This window comes from Glycine soja, chromosome 4 (assembly GCF_004193775.1).
Source record: "Glycine soja cultivar W05 chromosome 4, ASM419377v2, whole genome shotgun sequence".
Classification (NCBI taxonomy): domain Eukaryota; kingdom Viridiplantae; phylum Streptophyta; class Magnoliopsida; order Fabales; family Fabaceae; genus Glycine; species Glycine soja.
The window spans coordinates 25,310,219-25,328,559 of record NC_041005.1 but is presented as its reverse complement, the minus strand read 5'-3'; the positions used below and the strand labels follow the sequence as shown (position 1 = coordinate 25,328,559).

Genomic DNA, 18,341 nt, shown 5'->3' with positions numbered 1-18,341 from the left:
AGCTGTTGTTGATAATGCAAAACAACTAGTTCAGGAATGTCCCTTAGCAATGAAGCTTTGGAACTAGCTTAGTCACTTATTGCAAGGTAGCATGTCTTTTTCTTCTGCTATGGACCTGTTTCATACTTGCTGCAATTCAATTAGCTCATAGGTCAAGGATGTGCACGTTTCTTTAGTTGTACACATCATTTAGCTTATTTGGTATAATAGGAACCAAGTTAGGTGTGAAAGTGGCCCTTTTCAGTATGAGCACATTGTCCACAAAGTTATCTCAAAAGGGATGGATTAAGTGCAACATTGATGGTGCAACAAATAGTTGTCTGGGGCCTTCAACTAGTGGGGGAATTTTTCGTAATTCTAGGGGTGCTTTTTTGGGTTTTTTCTCGCACTCTTTTGGATATTTCAATTGCTTTTCATGCTGATTTGCAAGTTGCATTTTTAGCTATTGAAATAGCACAAGGCAAAGGTCCGGATCAATTATGGTTGAAAGGTGACTCATTGTCATTGGCACAAGTTTTCAAATCTCATCTCCAAGTGCCGTGGAGGTTTCAAAATAGATGGATTAATTTTTTGTCATATACTAAGTGAATCTCTTTCCATAACTCCCATATTTGTGTGAACGAAATTATTGTATGAATAGATAGCGAATCGTGGTTTACATGCACAAGGTATCATATGGTGGGATATAGTCCAAAGCTTTTATTGCTGATACTTCTGTTCAAGATAAGTTGAATATGCCTAATTATAGGTTTTGCTATTTTTTTTATTTGCATGGATTTGGTTTTATGTCCTCCTATGTTTGTTGTTATTTCCTTTTTTGATGAACAAATTTGGTTTGCGGGCATATGATTGATTGCCCCTATGGTGCCGACATAATTGGAATGATAGGGTTTTATCATGATGCTTTTGCAATCCTTTGCTTAAAAAAATATCCTCTTTTAAATTGATTTTTGAATATGATAATAAAATTATGTATCTATATTCTTTTAATATATCGTCATTGTCATCATCTTTATTATGCTCCTAATGACCTATAATGTTGATCTTTTCTTGTTAAAAAGTAAGAGAAAATGTTCAAGCATATAACCAAATGTATGACAAAATTATAATTATAAGTATAAAAGGACAACTAATTAAAAAATATATGTTATTTAGAAATACCTAAAGAATTAGTTTGTGGGTTCAATTTGAAATGTGTTCATAAAAAAAGCATGTTTAGAGCAAAATGCATAATACTCCTTTAAACAATCGGACATTTGAATATCAATTGAAAGGAAAAAAAATTATGTCATCTCTATTGTCTTTTGTTCATTCCTCTTGTATGCACCATACGATGGAATATAAAAAAGAAAAGAAAAAGAACTCCGTATTGAGATATGGACAAAAGGAGTGTTGTTGTTTATGTTGTCATGAACCAACTATCACAAAATAAAATAAAGCACTAAGTGAAGGGACATGAATAATTTAAAATTACATTTTAAATATCATTGTGGTAGTTCCTCTGCCAAATAGATGTAGAAATGTCCCATAGCTCCAGTACGAAACTCATTTTTATATCTAGATTCTAGAGTCAAAATTTCACCATCATGAATCTTGATTGAACTCGGTTGTGGATAACAAACAGACATTCCAATGAGATAACCTTTCTCATTTCCAGCCTCTTTTCCTGTTCCATATTTTGGTGTTGATGTACATAAAGTCCTTCCATCCTAAATGGTAGAGAACATAAATTTTAGAGTTGAAGATGCATTGTTATATATGACCTTTTACAATGATATGGAATTAGAAAATTTATTGAATAAAAAGTCATTCACAAAAAGTTTCACAAAATTAATACGTAACTAATAACAAATGGTTTATAAGAATGGCGAAAAATACTGTTCATCACCTGTCCATATAAAGTTGCATTTACAACACCTGAATGCATATGAGCAGTGCCATAAATTAGATAACCTCCATTTTCCATTGGGATGTTTGCTTTTTGGACATGAGGAGAATCACCACCACCACCAGCTGGAATGGTATACTCTGCCTGCAAGGAATTAAGATTTACTTTTGTTCACTCACTCTAATAAGATTGAAAAGTATATTGTTTTATCATAAAGTACTGTCTTGAAAAACTTATCTACCAGACAATCATGAAGTATTTTGGAACCATTTGACCTCACTTTGTCGGTGGAATCAAGTATGTAAACCTTAACTGGTATTTGGTATATGTTCCAATCAACCCAACTAATTTTGTATCTTAAGGAAACCATTCTCCTTGAACCTTGAAAACCCTCTATTTGCTTGCATTGTAAGTTGTCCTGACAACAAAAGAGACCTCCTTTATAATTTGTAGTCAATCTTTGGTTATGTATATCCCTTGTGACATTATAAAAGTCCTTCGGGAGATTCATATGGTCACATCTACATTGAGTGCAAGCTTTCTTATCTTGTGCACCACGTGTATCAATGACCATGATGTTGAGCAACCATTTCTCCTCATATCCATTTTTAATTTTTGTTGGGTTACCTTGTTCTATAGCAAAAGGATCGGGAATTTTTGAGGTTGTTCCTCGTGATTCTACTCCAAATCCCCAATAATGTGGAAGAATGCCACCATTACATGTGCCTTCGTTTCTTTGGAAAAAAGCATCCTCAGGACGACGAAGAAGCTTAGGATTAGGTGACATGGTAATATTTTGGTGGTACTTTATTGCAAACCAATGATGAAGGTAAGTTTCATACGAAGGTATAGAGTTCCCTTCTTGGTCAACTAGTTCCGCATCAAAACTCTTAATTCCAACATGACCTCTTGGAAACTTTATATTCTCAAATGTTTTTGTTGCAATTGATCCTGGTCCCATTTCAAAACTCCCAGTTACAAAAATAGCTGTCTTGATATGATTTTCAGGCTTTTGATATAGTGAATATGATGTACTTGGTAGCAACAATAGTATTGAGAATGAAAGTATCATTGCATTAGAGATAAACTCCATGTTAACCTGAACATAAACAAGTAGTGTCACAAAATTAGTAATGAATTGTCTATGATGTTATTCTTTTAAGGTAAGCTCAATTACATATAATTCAAACACATGATTCAAAGATTAGGTAGATTGATAAGTAAGTATGAAAAAAAAGTATATTGCTTACCATATGAGAAGAAGACAAAGGATTGATCATGATGAAGATGTGGTCTTTGTTGAAAATTAAAGCAATTGTTTAGATAAATTGGTGTACATACGATGGTCTTCTATGGTGCTTTTATAATAGAAGATTTTGTAGCAATATAACTGGCACAACTAAATGTAGATTTAATACACACGTAAAATGTTTATTTCCATTTGTCGCTAAAGCATGTGTTTGTAATCTACAGGTAATGATTTGAACAAAATTTGTTAATAATTGTTAGTGACTTTTATGAAACTACAAATCATTAAGGAGCTGTTTAGATCTATTTATGGGTACAATAATTGGTGTCAATTGATACTTTATGTAAGAATTAGTTTCTATAATAATTTCAATCCCTCTTCATGGTAAACTTTTGTTTTAGTTTTCTGTTTCTTTTAATTATAAATCCAAATGTGGGGGAATGTGTATACATTACTTATTAACCAACAAATTAAACTCCTTTAAAGCACGAAATTAGCTATCTCACAATATTATGCAGTGTCTTTTTAATGCCAAATAAAATTTTAAATACTTTTTGTTTTTATGATATGATTTACAAAATCAACATGTTAGGCTTGTCTCTCTTAAAGAATGAAACAAAATAAATATGCTTCTTCATATGAATACAAGTTTGCTTCCACGTCCAATCAAATATTATTGGTGATTACTTTTTTGTTTTTTTTTCAAAAGAAATAGAAAATACACATCTAACATTGAAAAATATTTTATTCATTAAAATTTTCACTAACATATCTACTTGTAAGAATACATAATTTGGAAAATGAGATTCTCACTCTCCCCATTTTCTCTATTAGATATTCTCAATATTTCAGCTCTTTTTCTTTTCAATATCTTTATCTCTAAATTGAATTTCAATATTAAATTTTCAATAATTACAAGTAATCTTATATTGCAATTTAAATCCCAAACTTAACCCATATAATTAAATATGTTTATTGCAATTTTCTAATTACAATATAACTTATATTAGAAAATATTCACTTATTTAAAATTTTAATTATACATAAATAAGCATTTATGTTATATAATATTGGAGCTAGATTCCTAATTTTGAATTAAACAATAACCCTAATTTAGTTAATTTGAAATTTCAAAATATGTTTATTAAATAACAATAAAAATTTACTAAAATAATTTATAATATATTTTTACCATGAGCACTTAGATTTTTGTGATAGAAAATTGTGACATCCTTTAACATGAAAATTTTTGTGTGTTATTATTGATAATAGTATAATTAATCTCACCGTTTCAAAATAGTAGTCTTTTTAGGTTCATTTTTTCAAAATAGTAATTCTTTTGACTTTATATAGCTATTTTTTTTATAATACTCTTATATCTAGTTAAGAAGATTAATAAATACTTGCCTTAAAAAAAACACATTTGTCATAAAAATATTTTGGTCGAGGTCTAAAGGATAGAATATATTTGTTATTGGTAGATAGTGGCACAATTAATGCCAATAGTAGTTGAAAAACTAAGGATATTTTTGTCTAAATTTTTATAATTGAATGTTTTCTAATATGTATGCATGACTTGAAAAGACTATTATTTTAAAATAGAGGGAGTGTATATTATATTATATAAAGTATATTTCTAAAAAATAATTATGTATTTTTATTATACAATTTCTAAACTTAATGAAAATATTTTTTCCAACGAATATTATAGTCCCTTCATCCCCTTTTCTAAAAGATTATTTAGATATTTCCTTATTTATTTTCATATGACTCTGTTCTAATTGGCCGTTGCAAGAATTATATTTTATCAAAATAACCTTAATTATTTTAGTGCATGTATCATAAATGCTATCGGTTGTCTCTTTCTCTCTCTTATGATTGAAAAAAGAAAGAGTTTAATTTTAAGAATTTAAAGACCACTAGTAATATTCTCTCTCCATATACATTAATTATTTAAGGGTTTCTTAAAAAAAATATTACAATTACAAACAAATTTATTGCTTAAAATTAAATTAACCAACTTTCTTAAATGCATAAAATAGTTAATGTTTTATAATTAGTATGATTACCGTGTAATGTAACATTGTGATTTTTCTAATTCATGATAAAGTGATTGAAAATAATTATAAGAGTTAGTTTAATTTAATTTTAAAGAATAATTAATAAATATGTGAAATTTTTGTGTGTAAGATTCAATAGAAAATTTTATTAGAAACAAAATTGACTTATACAATACCAGTTTAAGAATACACAACAGTGAGAACAATTAAAAAGAAAAAAAAATTGATTAGCACTTGTTTTACGGTCAAAGAAAAAACACAGAAAATGTGGCATTTGCTACACTCAATTTCATTCACTTGATTTTATAATAAATGTGTTACAAGAGGTGTTCTATGCAAATAGATGTAATAAAAATATTATAACTTTATTGCTAAGAGACAAAAATTAGATGGTGCAATAAAAGAGATGCCACCATGCAACATGTGTACAATTGTTGGATGCAGTCATGATAGTCCATGTGCAATGTGGAGCAACTTGCAAAGGAGGTGCAGGTGTAAATGTTTTAGGCAATGATAGATTTCTTATGTAGAAGTAAACTATAAATACATACATACATACATAGGCTTATAAATTACTGAAGCAAACCACATCTTCTTACTTATTCTTCTATTATTATGTTATGTACGGTGACGTCCGCAGTACCTCTTCTCCTTCATATTTCTTCTTCTTTCACTTCTCAAAATACATACACTTCCAATTTCATAATTATAAGTTCAAGGAGTATTCCAAAGCTAAAAACATGTAATTCTTTTCTTCGCTTGATATATACTATTGTTAAGTTATTCTTAATCTTTCTCTTCCCTTTCCCTTATCAAATATGGACATTTTCCTTTCTCCTAACCATTTCTATTTTCTATGTTGTTCGTGGGAATGGTTTGTTGCTAAATTAATGATGATTTATTCAAGACCCTATCCAAAGTGATAAATTTCTTCACCTATCACTCATCTAAACCTCTATCTTTTAGCATCTCTTTGAGGTAAGGGAGCTGACTCTTTGTTTGTCTCCTTTACATTGGTTGCTTAGTGTAAATAGGAAAATATTGAGTGTTATTGTTTTGGTGATAGAAGATATGATCTTAATATGTTTTCGCAAGGAAAAAGAGAAAAAGAAAATGCATACTGGAGTTGGTGGGATCATTATGCGCATAGGGAAAAAAAATTAGCGTGAAGTTTGGATCTTATGATACCCGAAATGGAAGCTAAGCTATATAAGTCTATACATGCTTATTGTTTTTACATGTTAAAGTAGAAAGATTATTATAGATATATATTATGCCTATTCTTGCAAAGTTATAAAGTACCAACCGTGAATCATTTGAGATTTTGATATCATTGTATGAGTAGAATTGTGAGCCATATAGGGACTGTTTGAGTCCTATTGAATGGGTTCAAAACAGATAACGAAGTTAAAAGGGATAAAATACTTAACTTTCCATAGGTAGATAAAGAAAAAGAATTTAAACTAAGAACTCAAGTTTAGATATTATGATAAAGAAAAAGAATTTAAACTGAGAACTTAAGTTTAGATATTAAGGTAATTATTTGAATGAATTATAAACGGTATAAAAATAATAATAAATAAATAAATTGTCTAAAAACCTATTCTTAAAGAGTGTGAACCGTTACACAACATCATTCTACCTTAGGCACTATAAGAAGAAAAGTAAAAGAAAACTGATTTTTTTTCTCTCTAAATAGAATGATGATAATTACCATTAAATAATAAGTTTAACGATTGGAAAAACAGGAATCATGCTCAAAATAGATAGACATATTGTTTAAAGTTTAAAACGTTTCCTTTTATGATAGCTCTTTTTTAGTGACTATATAGGAAAAAGGAGAACTTTGTAAGTAAGAATAGTCCTAATAAAATCTAGAGAAAGTGACCGGATATGTTCTAGGAAAAAAAGGAAAAGAAATTATTATTCACAAGATGTGAATTATGTATTTAAAATATTCTAGAATAGTCTACAATAGGCTTTAAAAAAATGAAAACTCATTTTTATATCTAGATTCTAGAGTCAAAATTTCACCATCATGAATCTTGATTGAACTCGGTTGTGGATAACAAACAGACATTCCAATGAGATAACCTTTCTCATTTCCAGCCTCTTTTCCTGTTCCATTTTTGTGTTGATGTACATAAAGTCCTTCCATCCTAAATGGTAGAGAACATAAATTTTAGAGTTGAAGATGCATTGTTATATATGACCTTTTACAATGATATGGAATTAGAAAATTTATTGAATAAAAAGTCATTCACAAAAAGTTTCACAAAATTAATACGTAACTAATAACAAATGGTTTATAAGAATGGCGAAAAATACTGTTCATCACCTGTCCATATAAAGTTGCATTTACAACACCTGAATGCATATGAGCAGTGCCATAAATTAGATAACCTCCATTTTCCATTGGGATGTTTGCTTTTTGGACATGAGGAGAATCACCACCACCACCAGCTGGAATGGTATACTCTTGCCTGCAAGGAATAAGATTACTTTTGTTCACTCACTCTAATAGATTGAAAAGTATATTGTTTTATCATAAAGTACTGTCTTGAAAAACTTATCTACCAGACAATCATGAAGTATTTTGGAACCATTTGACCTCACTTTGTCGGTGGAATCAAGTATGTAAACCTTAACTGGTATTTGGTATATGTTCCAATCAACCCAACTAATTTTGTATCTTAAGGAAACCATTCTCCTTGAACCTTGAAAACCCTCTATTTGCTTGCATTGTAAGTTGTCCTGACAACAAAAGAGACCTCCTTTAAATTTGTAGTCAATCTTTGGTTATGTATATCCCTTGTGACATTATAAAAGTCCTTCGGGAGATTCAATATGGTCACATCTACATTGAGTGCAAGCTTTCTTATCTTGTGCACACGTGTATCAATGGACCATGATGTTGAGCAACCATTTCTCCTCATATCCATTTTTAATTTTTGTTGGGTTACCTTGTTTCTATAGCAAAAGGATCGGGAATTTTTGAGGTTGTTCCTCGTGATTTCTACTCCAAATCCCCAATAATGTGGGAAGAATGCCACCATTACATGTGCCTTCGTTTCTTTGGAAAAAAGCATCCTCAGGACGACGAAGAAGCTTAGATTAGGTGACATGGTAATATTTTGGTGTACTTTATTGCAAACCAATGATGAAGGTAAGTTTCATACGAAGGTATAGAGTTCCCTTCTTGTCAACTAGTTCCGCATCAAAACTCTTAATTCCAACATGACCTCTTGGAAAACTTTATATTCTCAAATGTTTTTGTTGCAATTGATCCTGGTCCCATTTCAAAACTCCCAGTTACAAAAATAGCTGTCTTGATATGATTTTCAGGCTTTTGATATAGTGAATATGATGTACTTGTAGGCAACAATAGTATGAGAATGAAGTATTCATTGCATTAGAGATAAACTCCATGTTAACCTGAACATAAACAAGTAGTGTCACAAAATTAGTAATGAATTGTCTATGATGTTATTCTTTTAAGGTAAGCTCAATTACATATAATTCAAACACATGATTCAAAGATTAGGTAGATTGATAAGTAAGTATGAAAAAAAAGTATATTGCTTACCATATGAGAAGAAGACAAAGGATTGATCATGATGAAGATGTGGTCTTTGTTGAAAATTAAAGCAATTTTTAGATAAATTGGTGTACATACGATGGTCTTCTATGGTGCTTTTATAATAGAAGATTTTGTAGCAATATAACTGGCACAACTAAATGTAGATTTAATACACACGTAAAATGTTTATTTCCATTTGTCGCTAAAGCATGTGTTTGTAATCTACAGGTAATGATTTGAACAAAATTTGTTAATAATTGTTAGTGACTTTTATGAAACTACAAATCATTAAGGAGCTGTTTAGATCTATTTATGGGTACAATAATTGGTGTTCAATTGATACTTTATGTAAGAATTAGTTTCTATAATAATTTCAATCCCTCTTCATGGTAAACTTTTGTTTTAGTTTTCTGTTTTTTTAATTATAAATCCAAATGTGGGGGAATGTGTATACATTACTTATTAACCAACAAATTAAACTCCTTTAAAGCACGAAATTTAGCTATCTCACAATATTATGCAGTGTCTTTTTAATGCCAAATAAAATTTTAAATACTTTTTGTTTTATATGATATGATTTACAAAATCAAACATGTTAGGCTTGTCTCTCTTAAAGAATGAAACAAAATAAATATGCTTCTTCATATGAATACAAGTTTGCTTCCACGTCCAATCAAATATTATTGGTGATTACTTTTTTGTTTTTTTTTCAAAAGAAATAGAAAATACACATCTAACATGAAAAATATTTATTCATTAAAATTTCACTAACATATCTACTTGTAAGAATACATAATTTGGAAAATGAGATTCTCACTCTCCCCATTTTCTCTATTAGATATTCTCAATATTTCAGCCTCTTTTCTTTTCAATATCTTTATCTCTAAATTGAATTTCAATATTAAATTTTCAATAATTACAAGTAATCTTATATTGCAATTTAAATCCCAAACTTAACCCATATAATTAAATATGTTTATTGCAATTTTCTAATTACAATATAACTTATATTAGAAAATATTCACTTATTTAAAATTTAATTATACATAAATAAGCATTTATGTTATATAATATTGGAGCTAGATTCCTAATTTTGAATTAAACAATAACCCTAATTTAGTTAATTTGAAATTTCAAAATATGTTTATTAAATAACAATAAAAATTTACTAAAATAATTTATAATATTATTTTTACCATGAGCACTTAGATTTTTGTTGATAGAAAATTGTGACATCCTTTACATGAAAATTTTTGTGTGTTATTTATTGATAATAGTATAATTAATCTCACCGTTTCAAAATAGTAGTCTTTTTAGAGTTCATTTTTTCAAAATAGTAATTCTTTTGACTTTATATAGCTATTTTTTTTATAATACTCTTATATCTAGTTAAGAAGATTAATAAATACTTGCCTTAAAAAAACACATTTGTCATTAAAAATATTTTGGTCGAGGTCTAAAGGATAGAATATATTGTTATTGGTAGATAGTGGCACAATTAATGCCAATAGTAGTTGAAAACTAAGGATATTTTTGTCTAAATTTTTATAATTGAATGTTTTTCTAATATTGTTTCTAAATTCAATATCCTTTTTAAAAATGTTTTGGATTTTCTAAAGGATCTATTCCTTTTTCTTATCTTGGTGTGCCCCTCTTTTAAGCTCCTGGAAGGTTTTTGCTCTTCTTTATGGGAGAGTACGATTGATTAAACAGTTGTGTAGAGTAGGTGTTATATAGTTTTCACATTTACTCTTGGCCTATAGCTACATTGAAGATGCTTGATATGTGGCTTCAAAATTTCATTTGTATTGGTGATATTGATGAGAGAAAATTATTCACAGTATCCTGAGAAAAAAAAGAAGGTGATCTCCTTTAGAGATGGGTGCCTTTGATTAAATCACTAAAGTTAATCAATAAGGTTGCAATTATGAAGCTAATTTGGTCTTTAGCCACTTCAGATGAGCCTTGAGCTTTTTGTGCTATTCTAGATTTCTTAAGGTTGGTACTTCCTGGGGAATCATATATCTTATCTTCTATTTGGACAGGGATCAAGGATTTTTTTTGGAATTTTATGGAACATTCATTTGGTTAGTTGGAGATCTTATTACATTTCTTCTGGCTAGATAATTGGCTTGAAGAACCGACAACAATCACTCAAAATATTCTAGAGTTGACTCGAACTCATTCCAGCCGATGGTTGAAGGGTTTATAGGAATAAATGTTGGGTGCCTCCTCAAGAGTTCACACTATCTTTCCTAGCTAGCGGAAGACATTAAATTTTTTCTTATTCCTTTAGAAGAGATCATAGATAACCCATTTGGATCCCCTCAAATTTAGGAAACATGATTTTTAAAGGAGTGTTTTCTTTCTGCCAAACTAACTTGCAGTCATTATCTTGGCATAGATCTTACGTAAAAAGGAATCTCGCCATCAAATCCTTTTTGTTTTGGAGATGGATTCATGATTGTTCATCTACGGATGATAATTTGAACGTAGGTTTTTTTTTTTTTGCCTCTATTTGTTCTCATTGTGGAGCTGTTGTTGATAATGCAAACAACTAGTTCAGGAATGTCCCTTAGCAATGAAGCTTTGGAACTAGCTTAGTCACTTATTGCAAGGTAGGCATGTCTTTTTCTTCTGCTATGGACCTGTTTCATACTTGCTGCAATTCAATTAGCTCATAGGTCAAGGATGTGCACGTTTCTTTAGTTGTACACATCATTAGTTATTTGGTATAATAGGAACCAAGTTAGGTGTGAAAGTGGCCCTTTTCAGTATGAGCACATTGTCCACAAAGTTATCTCAAAAGGGATGGATTAAGTGCAACATTGATGGTGCAACAAATAGTTGTCTGGGGCCTTCAACTAGTGGGGGAATTTTTCGTAATTAGGGGTGCTTTTTTGGGTTTTTTCTCGCACTCTTTTGGATATTTCAATTGCTTTTCATGCTGATTTGCAAGTTGCATTTTTAGCTATTGAAATAGCACAAGGCAAAGGTCCGGATCAATTATGGTTGAAAGGTGACTCATTGTCATTGGCACAAGTTTTCAATCTCATCTCCAAGTGCCGTGGAGGTTTCAAAATAGATGGATTAATTTTTTGTCATATACTAAGTGAATCTCTTTCCATAACTCCCATATTTGTGTGAACGAAATTATTGTATGAATAGATAGCGAATCGTGGTTTACATGCACAAGGTATCATATGGTGGGATATAGTCCAAAGCTTTTATTGCTGATACTTCTGTTCAAGATAAGTTGAATATGCCTAATTATAGGTTTTGCTATTTTTTTTATTTGCATGGATTTGGTTTTATGTCCTCCTATGTTTGTTGTTATTTCCTTTTTTGATGAACAAATTTGGTTTGCGGGCATATGATTGATTGCCCCTATGGTGCCGACATAATTGGAATGATAGGGTTTTATCATGATGCTTTTGCAATCCTTTGCTTAAAAAAATATCCTCTTTTAAATTGATTTTTGAATATGATAATAAATTATGTATCTATATTCTTTTAATATATCGTCATTGTCATCATCTTTATTATGCTCCTAATGACCTATAATGTTGATCTTTTCTTGTTAAAAAGTAAGAGAAAATGTTCAAGCATATAACCAAATGTATGACAAAATTATAATTATAAGTATAAAAGGACAACTAATTAAAAATATATGTTATTTAGAAATACCTAAGAATTAGTTTGTGGGTTCAATTTGAAATGTGTTCATAAAAAAAGCATGTTTAGAGCAAAATGCATAATACTCCTTTAAACAATCGGACATTTGAATATCAATTGAAAGGAAAAAAATTATGTCATCTCTATTGTCTTTTGTTCATTCCTCTTGTATGCACCATACGATGGAATATAAAAAGAAAAGAAAAAGAACTCCGTATTGAGATATGGACAAAAGGAGTGTTGTTGTTTATGTTGTCATGAACCAACTATCACAAAATAAAATAAAGCACTAAGTGAAGGGACATGAATAATTTAAAATTACATTTTAAATATCATTGTGGTAGTTCCTCTGCCAAATAGATGTAGAAATGTCCCATAGCTCCAGTACGAAACTCATTTTTATATCTAGATTCTAGAGTCAAAATTTCACCATCATGAATCTTGATTGAACTCGGTTGTGGATAACAAACAGACATTCCAATGAGATAACCTTTCTCATTTCCAGCCTCTTTTCCTGTTCCATATTTTGGTGTTGATGTACATAAAGTCCTTCCATCCTAAATGGTAGAGAACATAAATTTTAGAGTTGAAGATGCATTGTTATATATGACCTTTTACAATGATATGGAATTAGAAAATTTATTGAATAAAAAGTCATTCACAAAAAGTTTCACAAAATTAATACGTAACTAATAACAAATGGTTTATAAGAATGGCGAAAATACTGTTCATCACCTGTCCATATAAAGTTGCATTTACAACACCTGAATGCATATGAGCAGTGCCATAAATTAGATAACCTCCATTTTCCATTGGGATGTTTGCTTTTTGGACATGAGGAGAATCACCACCACCACCAGCTGGAATGGTATACTCTGCCTGCAAGGAATTAAGATTTACTTTTGTTCACTCACTCTAATAAGATTGAAAAGTATATTGTTTTATCATAAAGTACTGTCTTGAAAAACTTATCTACCAGACAATCATGAAGTATTTTGGAACCATTTGACCTCACTTTGTCGGTGGAATCAAGTATGTAAACCTTAACTGGTATTTGGTATATGTTCCAATCAACCCAACTAATTTTGTATCTTAAGGAAACCATTCTCCTTGAACCTTGAAAACCCTCTATTTGCTTGCATTGTAAGTTGTCCTGACAACAAAAGAGACCTCCTTTATAATTTGTAGTCAATCTTTGGTTATGTATATCCCTTGTGACATTATAAAAGTCCTTCGGGAGATTCATATGGTCACATCTACATTGAGTGCAAGCTTTCTTATCTTGTGCACCACGTGTATCAATGACCATGATGTTGAGCAACCATTTCTCCTCATATCCATTTTTAATTTTTGTTGGGTTACCTTGTTCTATAGCAAAAGGATCGGGAATTTTTGAGGTTGTTCCTCGTGATTCTACTCCAAATCCCCAATAATGTGGAAGAATGCCACCATTACATGTGCCTTCGTTTCTTTGGAAAAAAGCATCCTCAGGACGACGAAGAAGCTTAGGATTAGGTGACATGGTAATATTTTGGTGGTACTTTATTGCAAACCAATGATGAAGGTAAGTTTCATACGAAGGTATAGAGTTCCCTTCTTGGTCAACTAGTTCCGCATCAAAACTCTTAATTCCAACATGACCTCTTGGAAACTTTATATTCTCAAATGTTTTTGTTGCAATTGATCCTGGTCCCATTTCAAAACTCCCAGTTACAAAAATAGCTGTCTTGATATGATTTTCAGGCTTTTGATATAGTGAATATGATGTACTTGGTAGCAACAATAGTATTGAGAATGAAAGTATCATTGCATTAGAGATAAACTCCATGTTAACCTGAACATAAACAAGTAGTGTCACAAAATTAGTAATGAATTGTCTATGATGTTATTCTTTTAAGGTAAGCTCAATTACATATAATTCAAACACATGATTCAAAGATTAGGTAGATTGATAAGTAAGTATGAAAAAAAAGTATATTGCTTACCATATGAGAAGAAGACAAAGGATTGATCATGATGAAGATGTGGTCTTTGTTGAAAATTAAAGCAATTGTTTAGATAAATTGGTGTACATACGATGGTCTTCTATGGTGCTTTTATAATAGAAGATTTTGTAGCAATATAACTGGCACAACTAAATGTAGATTTAATACACACGTAAAATGTTTATTTCCATTTGTCGCTAAAGCATGTGTTTGTAATCTACAGGTAATGATTTGAACAAAATTTGTTAATAATTGTTAGTGACTTTTATGAAACTACAAATCATTAAGGAGCTGTTTAGATCTATTTATGGGTACAATAATTGGTGTCAATTGATACTTTATGTAAGAATTAGTTTCTATAATAATTTCAATCCCTCTTCATGGTAAACTTTTGTTTTAGTTTTCTGTTTCTTTTAATTATAAATCCAAATGTGGGGGAATGTGTATACATTACTTATTAACCAACAAATTAAACTCCTTTAAAGCACGAAATTAGCTATCTCACAATATTATGCAGTGTCTTTTTAATGCCAAATAAAATTTTAAATACTTTTTGTTTTTATGATATGATTTACAAAATCAACATGTTAGGCTTGTCTCTCTTAAAGAATGAAACAAAATAAATATGCTTCTTCATATGAATACAAGTTTGCTTCCACGTCCAATCAAATATTATTGGTGATTACTTTTTTGTTTTTTTTTCAAAAGAAATAGAAAATACACATCTAACATTGAAAAATATTTTATTCATTAAAATTTTCACTAACATATCTACTTGTAAGAATACATAATTTGGAAAATGAGATTCTCACTCTCCCCATTTTCTCTATTAGATATTCTCAATATTTCAGCTCTTTTTCTTTTCAATATCTTTATCTCTAAATTGAATTTCAATATTAAATTTTCAATAATTACAAGTAATCTTATATTGCAATTTAAATCCCAAACTTAACCCATATAATTAAATATGTTTATTGCAATTTTCTAATTACAATATAACTTATATTAGAAAATATTCACTTATTTAAAATTTTAATTATACATAAATAAGCATTTATGTTATATAATATTGGAGCTAGATTCCTAATTTTGAATTAAACAATAACCCTAATTTAGTTAATTTGAAATTTCAAAATATGTTTATTAAATAACAATAAAAATTTACTAAAATAATTTATAATATATTTTTACCATGAGCACTTAGATTTTTGTGATAGAAAATTGTGACATCCTTTAACATGAAAATTTTTGTGTGTTATTATTGATAATAGTATAATTAATCTCACCGTTTCAAAATAGTAGTCTTTTTAGGTTCATTTTTTCAAAATAGTAATTCTTTTGACTTTATATAGCTATTTTTTTTATAATACTCTTATATCTAGTTAAGAAGATTAATAAATACTTGCCTTAAAAAAAACACATTTGTCATAAAAATATTTTGGTCGAGGTCTAAAGGATAGAATATATTTGTTATTGGTAGATAGTGGCACAATTAATGCCAATAGTAGTTGAAAAACTAAGGATATTTTTGTCTAAATTTTTATAATTGAATGTTTTCTAATATGTATGCATGACTTGAAAAGACTATTATTTTAAAATAGAGGGAGTGTATATTATATTATATAAAGTATATTTCTAAAAAATAATTATGTATTTTTATTATACAATTTCTAAACTTAATGAAAATATTTTTTCCAACGAATATTATAGTCCCTTCATCCCCTTTTCTAAAAGATTATTTAGATATTTCCTTATTTATTTTCATATGACTCTGTTCTAATTGGCCGTTGCAAGAATTATATTTTATCAAAATAACCTTAATTATTTTAGTGCATGTATCATAAATGCTATCGGTTGTCTCTTTCTCTCTCTTATGATTGAAAAAAGAAAGAGTTTAATTTTAAGAATTTAAAGACCACTAGTAATATTCTCTCTCCATATACATTAATTATTTAAGGGTTTCTTAAAAAAAATATTACAATTACAAACAAATTTATTGCTTAAAATTAAATTAACCAACTTTCTTAAAATGCATAAAATAGTTAATGTTTTATAATTAGTATGATTACCCGTGTAATGTAACATTGTGATTTTTCTAATTCATGATAAAGTGATTGAAAATAATTATAAGAGTTAGTTTAATTTAATTTTAAAGAATAATTAATAAATATGTGAAATTTTTGTGTGTAAGATTCAATAGAAAATTTTATTAGAAACAAAATTGACTTATACAATACCAGTTTAAGAATACACAACAGTGAGAACAATTAAAAAGAAAAAAAAATTGATTAGCACTTGTTTTACGGTCAAAGAAAAAACACAGAAAATGTGGCATTTGCTACACTCAATTTCATTCACTTGATTTTATAATAAATGTGTTACAAGAGGTGTTCTATGCAAATAGATGTAATAAAAATATTATAACTTTATTGCTAAGAGACAAAAATTAGATGGTGCAATAAAAGAGATGCCACCATGCAACATGTGTACAATTGTTGGATGCAGTCATGATAGTCCATGTGCAATGTGGAGCAACTTGCAAAGGAGGTGCAGGTGTAAATGTTTTAGGCAATGATAGATTTCTTATGTAGAAGTAAACTATAAATACATACATACATACATAGGCTTATAAATTACTGAAGCAAACCACATCTTCTTACTTATTCTTCTATTATTATGTTATGTACGGTGACGTCCGCAGTACCTCTTCTCCTTCATATTTCTTCTTCTTTCACTTCTCAAAATACATACACTTCCAATTTCATAATTATAAGTTCAAGGAGTATTCCAAAGCTAAAAACATGTAATTCTTTTCTTCGCTTGATATATACTATTGTTAAGTTATTCTTAATCTTTCTCTTCCCTTTCCCTTATCAAATATGGACATTTTCCTTTCTCCTAACCATTTCTATTTTCTATGTTGTTCGTGGGAATGGTTTGTTGCTAAATTAATGATGATTTATTCAAGACCCTATCCAAAGTGATAAATTTCTTCACCTATCACTCATCTAAACCTCTATCTTTTAGCATCTCTTTGAGGTAAGGGAGCTGACTCTTTGTTTGTCTCCTTTACATTGGTTGCTTAGTGTAAATAGGAAAATATTGAGTGTTATTGTTTTGGTGATAGAAGATATGATCTTAATATGTTTTCGCAAGGAAAAAGAGAAAAAGAAAATGCATACTGGAGTTGGTGGGATCATTATGCGCATAGGGAAAAAAAATTAGCGTGAAGTTTGGATCTTATGATACCCGAAATGGAAGCTAAGCTATATAAGTCTATACATGCTTATTGTTTTTACATGTTAAAGTAGAAAGATTATTATAGATATATATTATGCCTATTCTTGCAAAGTTATAAAGTACCAACCGTGAATCATTTGAGATTTTGATATCATTGTATGAGTAGAATTGTGAGCCATATAGGGACTGTTTGAGTCCTATTGAATGGGTTCAAAACAGATAACGAAGTTAAAAGGGATAAAATACTTAACTTTCCATAGGTAGATAAAGAAAAAGAATTTAAACTAAGAACTCAAGTTTAGATATTATGATAAAGAAAAAGAATTTAAACTGAGAACTTAAGTTTAGATATTAAGGTAATTATTTGAATGAATTATAAACGGTATAAAAATAATAATAAATAAATAAATTGTCTAAAAACCTATTCTTAAAGAGTGTGGAACCGTTACACAACATCATTCTACCTTAGGCACTATAAGAAGAAAAAGTAAAAGAAAACTGATTTTTTTTCTCTCTAAATAGAATGATGATAATTACCATTAAATAATAAGTTTAACGATTGGAAAAACAGGAATCATGCTCAAAATAGATAGACATATTGTTTAAAGTTTAAAACGTTTCCTTTTATGATAGCTCTTTTTTAGTGACTATATAGGAAAAAGGA

General features: G+C 29.3%; 2 protein-coding genes across 2 annotated transcripts; both read right to left on the bottom strand.

Annotated features, from left to right (window-relative positions):
- Positions 1-1,484: 1,484 nt before the first annotated feature.
- Positions 1,485-3,193, bottom strand: LOC114410692. Its single transcript, XM_028374639.1, has 4 exons — positions 3,139-3,193; positions 2,130-2,987; positions 1,889-2,032; positions 1,485-1,709 (listed from the first exon to the last, which is right to left on the bottom strand). Exons 1-4 carry the CDS (start codon positions 3,166-3,168, stop codon positions 1,485-1,487), a joined length of 1,257 nt encoding a protein of 418 aa, XP_028230440.1. The 5' UTR covers positions 3,169-3,193.
- A 9,591-nt stretch (positions 3,194-12,784) lies between these two features.
- LOC114410691 lies at positions 12,785-14,492 on the bottom strand. Its single transcript, XM_028374638.1, has 4 exons — positions 14,438-14,492; positions 13,429-14,286; positions 13,188-13,331; positions 12,785-13,009 (listed from the first exon to the last, which is right to left on the bottom strand). Exons 1-4 carry the CDS (start codon positions 14,465-14,467, stop codon positions 12,785-12,787), a joined length of 1,257 nt encoding a protein of 418 aa, XP_028230439.1. The 5' UTR covers positions 14,468-14,492.
- Between the last annotated feature and the right edge of the window lie 3,849 nt (positions 14,493-18,341).